The 12,917-nt window shown below is 37.0% G+C and overlaps 1 protein-coding gene across 1 annotated transcript in view; it reads left to right on the top strand.

The window, feature by feature from the left end:
• Nucleotides 1-10,446, top strand: part of NAALADL2 (N-acetylated alpha-linked acidic dipeptidase like 2) — a gene marked incomplete at both ends in the record, with an annotated part of 350,941 nt that extends 340,495 nt beyond the window's left edge. Inside the window, one exon of the mRNA XM_084267228.1 lies at nt 10,248-10,446. Within this exon, the coding sequence (XP_084123354.1) occupies nt 10,248-10,446 (199 nt within the window). The remainder of the gene's footprint in view (nt 1-10,247) is intronic.
• Between the last annotated feature and the right edge of the window lie 2,471 nt (nt 10,447-12,917).

Genomic DNA, 12,917 nt, shown 5'->3' with positions numbered 1-12,917 from the left:
ATGAGCCACTGAATGCAAGAAGAATCACAGTGTTTGAAGGGTGGCTTTAGAATCTTTCCACAAATGTGAGGAGGCAAAAAGAAATTTTATGAGATAGGTGAACAGTGGCAGCTATACAATTTCAGATGATTTGAGATGCTGTGAAGTGCTTTATAAATCTTTAGTTAATGCTTAATTGGAAGATGATTTCAAGATGAAAGGATCAGATTCTTGGTTTACATGCTTCTCTAAAGAGAGGTCATGTGTCTGGTGGACAGGATTCGTAAAAGTGTTGACAATCATGAGTCAGTATCCAGTTTTTACAGCACAGTCAAAAGCATTATTTATTGTAAAACTGAATAGACTGAGCCATCTCTGCAAGTCACCCTTGATTATATTAAGCATATAAAGGCAATTTGTAACTGCCAGGTTATTTTTTTCTAATCCTTAAACCACAAACAAACCAGTTAGTTAATGGCATAACAAGCAATGAGTTCAGCTAGGCTGCTGCAAGCTAAGAAACATTTCCAGTCAAATCTTGATCAGTAGATTCTAATAGCACTTACATGGCTACCACTGTCTTTAAAAAAAACCAACACAATAACATGTTCAGTTCAAAATCATAATTTGAGTCAAATTTAGATATTCAGGTTGCTAGCAGAATCTGGAATACCAGCCATGATATAGAATGGACTGAAAGTATTTTATTCACTTTATTCCTTTTAAACATTGTACCCAACTGTTACATGGGGGTATAGTGTGGGTGGGAGGAAAAAAGGAACTCTCTTGAGCAGCTACCAGAAGCCAGACATAATTAAGATCACTTCCTGTTCACTCAGATGGTGCAGATACTCAAAATTTTTGAGATTTGAGGGTCTGGGAAGAAGATACAGTCAAGAATCAGCATATTCTGTGCATCAGCGTAATGTAGTATTGATAAATACTCTGATAAACACAAGAAGCTTTTCCCAGGATACGTTTTCTGTCACTGCAGCTCCCTTGAATGGGTATAGCTGGGAAAGCGCAGGAAATGTTTAATTCATGAGCGACCTGTAGGAACAACATTCTAGCAGCAGGAGCATTCTCTGTGCACTGGGCAACTTTGGGAAGGGTTCTGACCTAGTCCTTCCAGCCTCTCTGGGGGTGATTGAGCAGAGCTGTTGTTATTCATGCTCTAGGCCAGATAAATGGAATTTTAGCCACTGGGCTATTGACTCTTTGGAGCAGTACATTTATCCTAGCGTACATCAGTAGCAATTACTAGTTTGATAATGGTCTTACAAATTCCTGCTATGGTTATTATTTTTCTCGTGACTGGTAATCACGCTGAATTATACCTTTTCTTAATACTGAGAAGATGCAATAATGTGAATGTAACTCAGGCTCAAAACAGCTGATCCACCTGAGCGGCAATTCAAATTTTTTTTTCCTTTGGAATCACCGGTACATGTAATGACCATCAAGTAATGACTGTATTTGTTGTCTTGTAAATTTTTACTATTTAAAGAGCATTTGCTGCATAAATACTACTGAATTAGCCATCTGCAGAGATGTAATTATGGTTGACTTTAAAGCTTATTTAAACAGGGAACATGAAAATCTTTTCATTACACCTGCAAAAGCAGAAAACCACTATAATTAGGGATTATGTCATGGCTAGAAACCAGCTTTCTCACTTCCTGATTTGAATGGTAAGCCTGGATATACGTATCTTAATTTATTTCTCCTGTAGATATGATTTTTTTTCCATCCTCTTAATTGGATTGTTTTGTATACTTACTTCCTCTTGCTTTCCATGAATGTGCATGGTCTTGGCATTGCAAAGAACCCGTGTTTGTCATATAATGACATTTATTTAAATATGTGGCTGTGTTAGATATTTTGACCCATTTTTCAGTTTGCTTTGCTAACTGTAAAAATCCTTCCACTGAGGGGACCCAGGGAGCTCAGTGCAGCGCTATCCTGCCAAAACCCAGCAAGTCTTCTGATTAGGAAGTTCTGTTTCCCTTGCTGGCAGATGTCAGCAGGTCTGTGTTTATGGCGCTATATAGGCCAAAAGTATTTAGTTACAGAGAATACGTAGCCTGTGATCTCAGAAAGCTACATGAAGATTTAGATTTTGAATTTATTAAATATGATAAATGTAACATTTTATACATGATTTAGTTTTTCGTACAAATAGGGTTGATAACATTTTTAGATCCAAGATGTATACGGTTCCATGGGTTTGGTCATGTGATGGATAGGAGTCCCTCATGAATGTTGAAATATTAGCTAGGAATATTTCTTGGATATAGTAAAAAAATAAGTGAAATTCATTGGATTAATGATTGGATTTATTAATTCCTAATACTCCCCCCCACTAACATATTGCTCAGGCAATAGGGGTTGGAAATTTGGTGGTGAGATAATTGACAGGAAAATTGTGTTAACTGGGATTAAAACATTTTTTATTTTGTGCATAGGCATGCCGTTGAAGTTCATCAAAAATAACTTTAGGCATTTATTTAAAGAACAAATTATGACATAATTATTCTTCTATCCATAGTTAACTCTTATAATGACCTTTCTGATTTTGGCTGTGATGATAATGGTCTCATGGTGTGGAGATACTTAAGATGATAAACCTCACTCATGATCAGAAGTTAAGATCAAGGTCAAGCCAATGTACTGCATCTGACACTGGACACTCTTTGCTGCTTTGTTTAGAAATGGTATTCCTCCTTAGGAATCGGATGTTTGACATGATTTCTAAATAAAAATCCCCAAGAAGCCTTCAGAACCTCAGCTGTGAGCCATTTGGAAATAATTTTATTAATTCACTTCCCCCAAGTCCTTCAAAATAGTAGCACATCTGCTTTGAATTTGATTATTTCAGACTGAGACATCCTTAAAAGAAAAATAGTTTCCTCCAATTTATTCAGCATAATAAGCATATGTTTCTTTCATTTGAAAAGCAAGTGCAACATAAATCAATCAAAGAACAATATGCCTACATTTGTTACCAACAGCTACGTTATTTGAAATTTAACAAAGTATGTTTCATACCACTTGCTGCCGGCAAATAACATTTTAAAATACAGTTATATTAATTTTGTTTAATGCATCATCACTCTTAAGTATAGATGCAAGGCCTTTTTTGAAGAAATTAGAGAAAAAATATTGAAGGATTTTGAAGAAATTCTTACATTTCGATGGAGTATGTATCATTCTCTCATCAGCTTCATGCAGGGTTTGAAAGCTGTATGGCAAAGAGTCTGAGAGTCTGTTTTGTGGCTTCTTCAGGAATTTCTGAAGTTGTTTAATTTCTATAAAACCCAAGAGAAAATCATGCTTAATTAATTAGAGGACTGCTCTTTAGCAGTGATAAATAATTGCTTGCAACTTCTGAAAAACAAATGCAACCTAATTTTTCTTTTTTTCCCCACTTGTGTTCTGTGAAGTCATTCTGAACTGTTGAGGCAGTAAAATTGATTCTTCTTTGTTGCTGGTCTTATTTACTCCAAAGTAGGAAGGAAGTTCCCTAAACTCAGCAAATTTTCAACAGGGGAAAACCAGTGAGTGCAAGGTGATGTTGGTTTTCAGTCCTTATGAACAGTATTTAATTGAAGCCTGATTTTACTCAAACTCAGTCTTTAAACTAGTCAGACTTCTTAGCTCTGTTATTCCTATTTGAGGCTGTTCCAGAACAGCAGTCCTCTTGTAATTAGCAACTTGCATCAAGCTTCCAGCTTCCATTTGTTAATGAGTATTTTATATTATACTAGAAACTGTTTTGTTATCACAAGTGACAAAAATATAAAAATTGCAGGAAGAAATTAAGTAATTACTGTTTATTTAATTAAAATGAAAAAGTTTAGCTACAGGTTGTCATAGATACAGTATCCCATTTAAAATCTTTTCCAAGCCATCACAGAGCACTGTCCTACCATCAGAAAATCAAGATTAACACTGTTAGCTTTATTTTGTGTCAATCTTCTGTTGACAGTAATTAATCAACTATCAAAGGAATAATTTTCTTATATGTTTCAGAGCAGAAAGCAAAAGTGAGTCATTTTTGTCAATATAGATTTTTGGTCATAAAAATTTCCCCAAACAACCTTTATGCAGCCTGATTTCATAAATAGTTCCTTCATTTTCTCCTTTGGATTCTGAATGCTCATATGTGCAGATTAGAATGTAGCAGATGAATCCTATAATTATCACCAGGATGGGTTTAAAGGTGGGAAGGTCTGTAATTAAGGTTAGGATGGGTGCTTATAGAATCAAGCTTAATAGGGTCACCTGTTTAGGTGAAGATTGTTGGGAGTGATGAGAGCTGGCTGCTCCCTTAAGGAAAAGAGGACCCAAGTCTGATACCATGGCCAGAAGGGCAATGGCTGTTCCACCCAGGTCTGTAGTGCCTGGGCAAAGAAAGGAGAGACCTGGGATTCAGGTTCAGCAAGAGCCTTGGTTATCAGGTCATCCAGCCCATGGTGATGGAAGTCAAGCCGAGAAGCAGTTAACAGATCAAGGTCTGGATCAGCTGCTGCATGGCAGCAACAGAGCTGGAGACAGGCCCAAGTATGGTGTAGCTGAGGTGGGGATGGAAGGTCCAGGGCTCAGGTAAAACAGTTCTCCTGGGCATGTGAGCAGGAGCCCCAGGTAAGGCTGGTCAGGGCCAGTGAGATGTATTAGGGCACTCAAGGCCTTGCCAAAGATCTAAGGCTGGCAAGGTGCATTGAACTGAAACTTGGGCTAGAGTTTTAGGGTTAGGCTTTAGTGATAATTAGATTAATCTGGTTTACAACAATGCATTCATTACCTTTAAAGAAGTACTGTAATCAAAGATAACTGTAGGGAAATAAAAGATAATAAATCTTGTAGCCAGCTATCATTCCAGTTTGGCTTCTCTTTTTCCTTAGTTTGTTTGGCAGGCAGTCAAGCCAAATCAAGCCTCAAGGCACTTCACAGAGCTGCCAAAACCAGGATTTATTTTTTTAACAAGCCCTATTCTAAATTGGCCTCTCAGAAATTAATTCAGACTTGGAATAATTACCTCCTTGTAGTCCCAACAGGATTTTGTTAAATGCCGACTTACCATAACCTCCATTTGACTCAATTAGAGGTGTCCTAACTCCTGTCTCGTATGCAAGATAAATTTCTCTCTGGCAGGGACAGAATTTATCTGGTTTACCACTGTCACATAATGATGCCTTTGAAATGCCTTTCAGTTGGTTAGACTTTAGTTAGGTTTGATGTCTAGATTATCTGCACCTTATCAACTGCTGATACCATACAATTACCTGTCCTCTTACAGACTGTCCCCTTTGAGTGTACATGATTTAAACGTATCACCTTCTGGAATATATACTGCTAGAACAATTTGCAGTCCTATAAAGGAGAGCATCAAGTTCATGGCTCTTAAAAAAGGATAGCCTGTGTCAGGAGCACATATTACAAGTTAAGAGCAACATATTACAAATAAAGTATCTTTAATTATGACATGTTGACTTTGTGTGGACTTAGGACAGCAAAGGAATAGACTGACATTTACAGCCCTAAAAGTCTGGCTGCCATATCCCCATCTTCCTTGGTCACATACATGTTGTTCAGTCACACAGAACCAGTGACTTCCACTGCTTGATCCAGTAAGAAATGAGCAGTGCAGAAAAAAGTTTCTCCTTTGGATCAGCTATAGTGACAGTTCACCGCTGCATAATTTTTATTCTGATAAAAAGTATTCTTACAAGGTTAGCAGTGATAATTTTATAATTATTAAACTTCTGCCACAATAGTGCTATGAAATAAAATAGATAAAATAACTGTATGTGGGTGTCAAAAAAGTTTAAAAAGTAGAACGTGAAGAAAAGAGCAACACTGTTGGAGAGCAAAAGGATAAAGGCTCCAGAAGAAGAAGGGAAGCTGTCTGTACCTTCACCATTTTATTTTGTTTTCTGAGGTAGAAACTAGTGTAAGTAAAGCAGTATAAAGCAGCTCATGCACTTTCCAGGGAAGAAGAATTTCTAACATTTTTATGTCCTACAGTAAATAGGGTCTGGAAGTCCCAACAACTATTATAATGCGCTTATTTATTTGCTAAGTTAGTAACATTTTATGTTTTACCAACATGAAAGCAAACAAACACCTAATGTAAGAAAAGTGTGTTCAAAACTGAACGTTATCAAGCGAAAGAGTATTCAGAGAGTTCCTGTCCTAGTGTGCTTTTTTTTCTTAGCAAGTGCAAAAAAAAATAATTCAGGGATTTATCAAATTGAATTTGCAAGGATGCTGAAGCAGCTCTGGTCATGGCACATTGTGTTATAACTGGAACAGACACAGGCTGCCCATAGCATTTATATGTAAACAATTCTAATGCGATTCCACAGAGAAAACCTGCACTCATTTCATGTGGGACTGTATACTTGCCATCATGTCCTAATGATTTAATAATTACTTTTCAAAATCTCAAATGTAAGCTCTTAGGATACTGTTTGTAAGCAGCTGACTAATTCGGCTTGCGCTGCACATAACCTACACACAAACTTTTCTAGTAAGCTAAAAAGTGCTTTTTCATTGCAAGAATAACTTAATCTAGTTTTATCTTGTATTGTCTAGTTGTTCTAATATAATCTCCAAAATAGTTTGAAGTTGTGTTAAAGTCAATATATTTTTAGTGATCTGTCATTCAAGAATTTATGACTCATTTTGGTCTGATGGGGGTGACATTGCATCCTTTTTTGTGGTAACATTCAAACAGCCTTTAACTCTAATGACATTATTTTGGTCAGTAATGCTTATGTTCCTGGGCCTGCAAAGGGCTCATGAAAGTTATAGAAGAGGTACTATTAGAATTCAGTTTTATAGTGTCCTTTCTTTAGTTTACAAAAGCCGGTTAGTTTTGGGGTTTTTTTGGAACCATTTTACCTCTTTTAATGGCACTGCCTGAAGTTATTAATTAAGCTTTCTACTTCAGTGTCACACTTTTCATGTCACTGTGATGTGTTGTTCAAACAAGCCCATTAAGATGAATGATGTGTGTTGTAATTTCATTAGTGTCATCAAGAATATATTGAACTTTTCTGTTGAGGAGTTTCGTTTTGTTTTGTGTGATCTTATAAGATCAAGATTGTTAAAGGTGAAGGTAGATACTTAAGCAATTAGGCCAGAGGCTGGAATTGTTGTTTCAGAGGTGTAGACTACAAAACCAATTTGTATTAAGGAATGTTTAGGTAATTGAATTTCACAGTATAAATTAAAGTCTCTGGTATCATTCTGCATGTTGTGGTCACAGTGATATCTTCTGCCAATGAAATGCCTGGGTTTTATTTTTCAGTCCATGTGTAATCTTTAATGAAAACACTTTTCTGTCTTGTAAAGGGCTGGAAGTAATAAACTGGACTAGCCATTTTTTTCATTTGATGAAGCTTGGACAGAGATAAGAAGTAAACTCGTATAAATTGACTCTTATGAACATGCTTAAAGAGAGAAATCATTTTATCCAACAAAGGGGTGGTAGGGCTTGCTAAGGAAAGATAAGTAAGTGGAAAATAGAAGACCCTGGTGAGAACTCCTAGCAGAAAATCTGGGGGAAAAAAAAAAAAAGCCCAGCCCCAAAAAAGGATGCTGTATAATGTTACTTATTATTTCCATACATAAAAATAAAAAATGCACGATTTCATACTATTCAATCAGCTATATTGAAGTCATATTACTATCACAAAAGTCAAGATATCCTTTTGAATTGTGACAGCAGACTGCTTGTCTCATTCATCAAACAACTAAGCTTTTCTCATTACACGCTGATTTGTACCATAGACAAGTGGGATGGGCTTGGAATAGTGGATCATCTGCCTGTGGATTTACTGTTGAATCATCTGTGATTCCAATATCAAAGCAATAGAGTTATGTTATATTAGCATCTTTGTATGTCAAGGTAAACCACCTTTTTAGCTTGTGTGCCATGTTTAGAGCACATTTGAAGATGGGATAGGAGAATATCTGTTCCTATTTACCACAGATGTTTTCTCAGCAGTCCCCAAATGTTTGTCTGCAGGTCATCCTCTCTTTAAAGTGATTTCTAGCACGTTAGTGTTGCTCCACTGATGATTATTGTTGTATGACATTTATGACATTTTTATTGGTTGACTTTAACCCAAATAAAGGAATAGAAGGATCCTACTATAGACCAAGATGTCAGTGTTGTAGGCATTTGGAACAGAAACTCTCCCAGCCACCCGCAACCAGGTAGGACTGTCACATGCCTCCTGAAAGTACAAAGTAATGTGATTATCTCCAGCTTTTCCCCTGCTGTTCAAGGGCTCTGAGGGGTTGTGAACAGGCTTATATCTATGGAAACTATAGAGGAGACTTCTTCAAAAGCCTGGTTCTGCTGACACCTCAGCAGGAGTCCCTGGATTGATTGTAGAGGGAGTATAGCAATCCCTGCTTTGAAAACTATAGTATTTCCCATAGCACAGCCTATCCTTAAACACCAACCAAGACTTTATCTGGTTCTCAACATACAGCATTTTCATTTGCTATATGACGTAAATGCTTTAGGGACAGTCCATAATGTAACTTTAGTCACCTTTGAGTGTAAGCTGCGTCATAGTCTCAAGAAACAGCAGCATCACCTTAGAAGTGAGGAAGCAGGCAGGTGTCCTCATCTGTCTGCCACAGTGCAAGCTGAGGAACTATTGTCACATCTACTTGTTACTGTCCTCTTGATGGTGGTTTCTGTTCCTGCTGAGCTGTTCTGGAAGTGCTCCTAACCTGTTTCAGTCTAAGTGATCTAGGTCAGTGATGACCTACTATTTAAACTATGCAAGCTGTTCTTCTAATACTGTGTTGGATGTGAACCATTTCCCTCCTCTCTTTAAAACTACTATGTAGTGCAGGGCTGGACAGTGAAATGGATAGTTATACTTCTGTCAGGATAAAAAGCTTACCATCCCATTGCATATAGCTGGGGTTGGATGTATACTCAACATGGGAAGGTAAAAACTTAGAGTGAAAAATTGTGTTACAAGGACAGGAGTTATTTTGTATCTCTGAAAACATTGCCCCTCATTCAAAACACCTTTTCAAACTGAAAACATGGCATAAGCTTGCACATATTCTCCAATGTTATTCATTGGCCTACTTCGTTACCATCGCCCCTTGCAGACTGGCAACTAAATGACTCATATAAAAATAAGATCTACTTTTGTGGTCATCTGTCTTTTAGATACTCAGGAATTCTATTACTAATTTGAAACAGCCATTAGGCTTTTTCTGTCATGCAGTTAGGTAACAGACTACCTAAGTTTTCTGCTTTCTTGCTGATTTAATTTGGTGAAACAACTGTTCCCTTGCCCTGAACACCTGCCTTGTATTTAAGGATAAGGTCCTGCACCAAATCACATGTAGCTTTCCTGTTTCAGATTTCACTTGCTTCTGTTTACAATCAAAGGAGCTCCTGGGTGGAGATTTATGATACTTACATGCTCTTCTAATTAGGGTAATGATTACACCTGCTTTTAGATGGCATTTATAGCCTGCTTCAAAGGGCCTCATTGAAATCACTGACTAGCTTTGAATTTGGAGCTTTCAACACCTCATACAGATAACATTTCCAAGGAATCAGATGTTGCCTTTCTGTGTGTTTTTATACAGGTCATTAAAAATTCTTGCAGATATTATAGAAAAACACAGATTTTGTTTCATAAAAGTTTAGCTGAATGTTCCATTTCCTTTCTCAAGTACTTGACATTAATGATGGGTTGCTCTTGTTCGGATGCCACAAAGGATTATTGATGAAATAAAGGCTCTGCCGAAGGCAATGAGAGTTTTACCATTGACTTCAATGCAGCTGGAATTTCACCTGAAGTGTGGAATAAATAACAGCAGCAGATAGGGGAAAAAAATTAGCATGTGCCTAGGTTCCACAGTAATAACCAAATGTTTTTTTAGAGGGGAATAAATGGAATCCAACTGAGACATTGAAATATTTCATGAGGGGTCTGATAGGTCCAGGCTCACAATTTTGAATAAAATCTCGAATGGTCAGAGGAATGTGGGATTTCTTTGACAGATCTTATGAATGTTTCAACGTCTGTACACCTAGATCAATGAACAGATGCAATTTGGAAAGCCATAATAAATATGCAGTTGTCTTTCAGTTTGCCACAGGTCAGCTTTACTGTGTATAATATGTAAAGTGTGGCTTAGACTTGCACTTTTTCTTGATGATTTTTGATGAATTGTTTTGAGTAAAAAGTTTACCATTCTCCATTGTTCTCTTTTAGAAATATTCTTTACAGACTAGATGAAAGGACAAGCCAGTTTTCAGTACTGCTAGAGGCACGGGAGCACTGCAAACTACATCAGTCAAATGAGACCATTCAAGCAGCCTTGTCAGAGGTGCTGAACAACATCAATTCAGCTCAGGTTTACTTCAAAGCAGGACTTGATGTGTTTGAGACTACCTTGGCTGGAAAGAAATGAAAGGATTCTCTGCATTCTAAGACGTTTGTTTACAACTCACTAAACAAAAGTTCAACTTGGACCAGAATTTCTCTGAGGATGAAACCTTTCTCAAGTTTTCTTTCAGTTGGCGCTTAAAGGTACTGCAATGCGTGTTTTTACAAATATAAAACAGTCTTTTGCACTGTTCATAGTGTATCTCAAATGTCTGTTTCTGAATGTATAAAACATAATGAGAGGGAATAACACTTAAGATATGATTTTTAGAAGGAGATCTACTGTATTTTTATATGTAAAATATATTTTTATGACTAAAAGCTCAATCTTGCAAAGTTCCGAGCATGTCCTGCCGTATGCTGATGACCTGGTTCTGAGACACCCCAGATGTATACCCAGGTGAGCTTTCCATGCCTACTCTGTCAGGAAAACGTGACTTAAGTACACTCTTGTATTTCTAAACTTCCTCAGCAATCTCATCTTCTTCCTACTCCCTTCAGAATAAGTAGTTGAAGGATGTGGCATTTCCTTGGGTATCCAGTGCCAGAGTTCATCAGGAAATACACAAAACACTCTTACCAGTGCAATCCAACACCTTTACTCCTGTGGAACAATAAATACCTCAATTCTGAGAATACAGATAAACTTTGATTATCCCATTTCTGTGTGAGAGAGACTTGTTTCCTCTAGTAATTCTTGGAGAGAAAAATTTTGTGGTGATTTGAAATTATTTGAAAAGTAGTTGTAAAAAGATACTTTGATTCTTTGTTAAATAAAAGAGCTGCCTAGTCTTTTAAGGCTACAGGCCTTGTGAAGTTTATACCTTACCAGAATAGCCCACTTCAAGGTCACCCTAAATTTCCAGAGAGCAGTAAATGAAAAGATCTCAAAGTTCTGGGAATATTTTTTTATTCCATCACTCAGCCACACCACCTGCTGTTTCAGGCTGGATCATTCTATCAGAAGTTCCCAGAACATAGGATCTGGATTGTTGGTCAGAAAAGCAGTGTTGAGTGTCCTAACCTCCAAGGGGATAATATACACGCTTGAGAATTGCAGGTCTTAAAATATAAACAATTGAAACCCGATTTGGTTCAGAGTTTTACAATCTCAGATGATTCTGGGGTTAAAGCTTAAAAAAATATATAGATACTTAGAATTGAAATATAATTTATTGTATGGAAAGAGTAAATATATTGTTACCCAGTTTGCTGTGGAAACACTACGGAAACATGTCAGGTAGCAATAAAAATGGAAAAAGTATCCATGTTAATGTAAAAAAAATTGCCTTCTGGAAAATTTCACTGTGCACAATTTGGTAAAAGACTTTTTAAAGTGTGTGTTCACATAGAAAGAAATGGGAGTTGTTTACACATCTGTGTTTCTGTTTCCAAAAGTCCTTAGCAAATGGGCCTCCTTGAGTGTTGACCTGGAACTAGGTACACACAGATGTGTTGTTACTACCTTTCTTTGCAAGTTATTATCCTAACATGGGCAAAAGCATCCCAAGTCTGACCAGAGGTGGAGCTATGCAGTTGTACAGCTGCCGCTGAAGTGGGAGTATGTTGACCATCAGTCAGTATGACTTAGACATGATTATCTCCTGTCTTTACCTGGCATCTGGTAAGCAAAGGTATATGATTATTCTTTTGCTAATATTGGTACCGCTACTATTTACTGCAGAGAGAATTTCATAAAAAGTATTAATATTTTTTATGATAATTCAATGATGTTCATCTCCTTGTTTGCATGGTTTTTGTTATTGTAATACTGAAAAGGTTGGAATAACCACAATTGAGTTGTATGTTTATTTTGTGATAGTATTTTGGGAGATACTGTGCACATGTTTGAATTGTATTTTCTAATAGGGACCACTCTTCTAACTGTTTATTAACATATTTTCTTTAGAGGCTGACTCACTGTGGAGCCAACAATGGTCTCCAAGGGTCAGGTGCGATTAAGAGACTGAAAATAGAGACTAACACTTCCTTTAACTCTGCCAGGTAAATTTAATAACTGCTTCCTCAGTCTTAGCATGTGTGTTCCACCAAAACCACCTCTAATGTAACCAAAGTGTACTCACGCAAAATCAGTGAAATCTGTTGGGAGGAGTATCCCTCATGTACAATTTCTCAACCATGCAATTCCTCACTAAAATATTTATCTTGTTTTCTCAGTAATGTCCTTTTCTAACCACTTTAAAACAGCAGAATTCTAAGTACTCCACCAAAAACGCACTGCTACCATAAATGACTGTCTATTGTAGAGGCACTCGTATATTCTTGTTGGTGAGGTGAATCACATGAGCTATTTAGGGACTTAAATGCATTGATTTCAATGTCATCTCACACTTCTGGATCTCTAGGCTTTTATTTCAAATGTTTAGATCTTACACATAAGTGAGTGCTCAGTAATAATCTTTGCACCATTATAGCTTTGGAAAAGGCACTTTTGAGCCATATCCTTCAATCGATTTTTAAATCCTACCTATTGAC

Source organism: Gallinula chloropus, assembly GCF_964237585.1.
Source record: "Gallinula chloropus genome assembly, chromosome: 8".
Taxonomy (NCBI): Eukaryota; Metazoa; Chordata; class Aves; order Gruiformes; family Rallidae; genus Gallinula; species Gallinula chloropus.
Note: the sequence above shows the minus strand (reverse complement) of the source record. Positions and strands in the feature narration are given on the sequence as shown.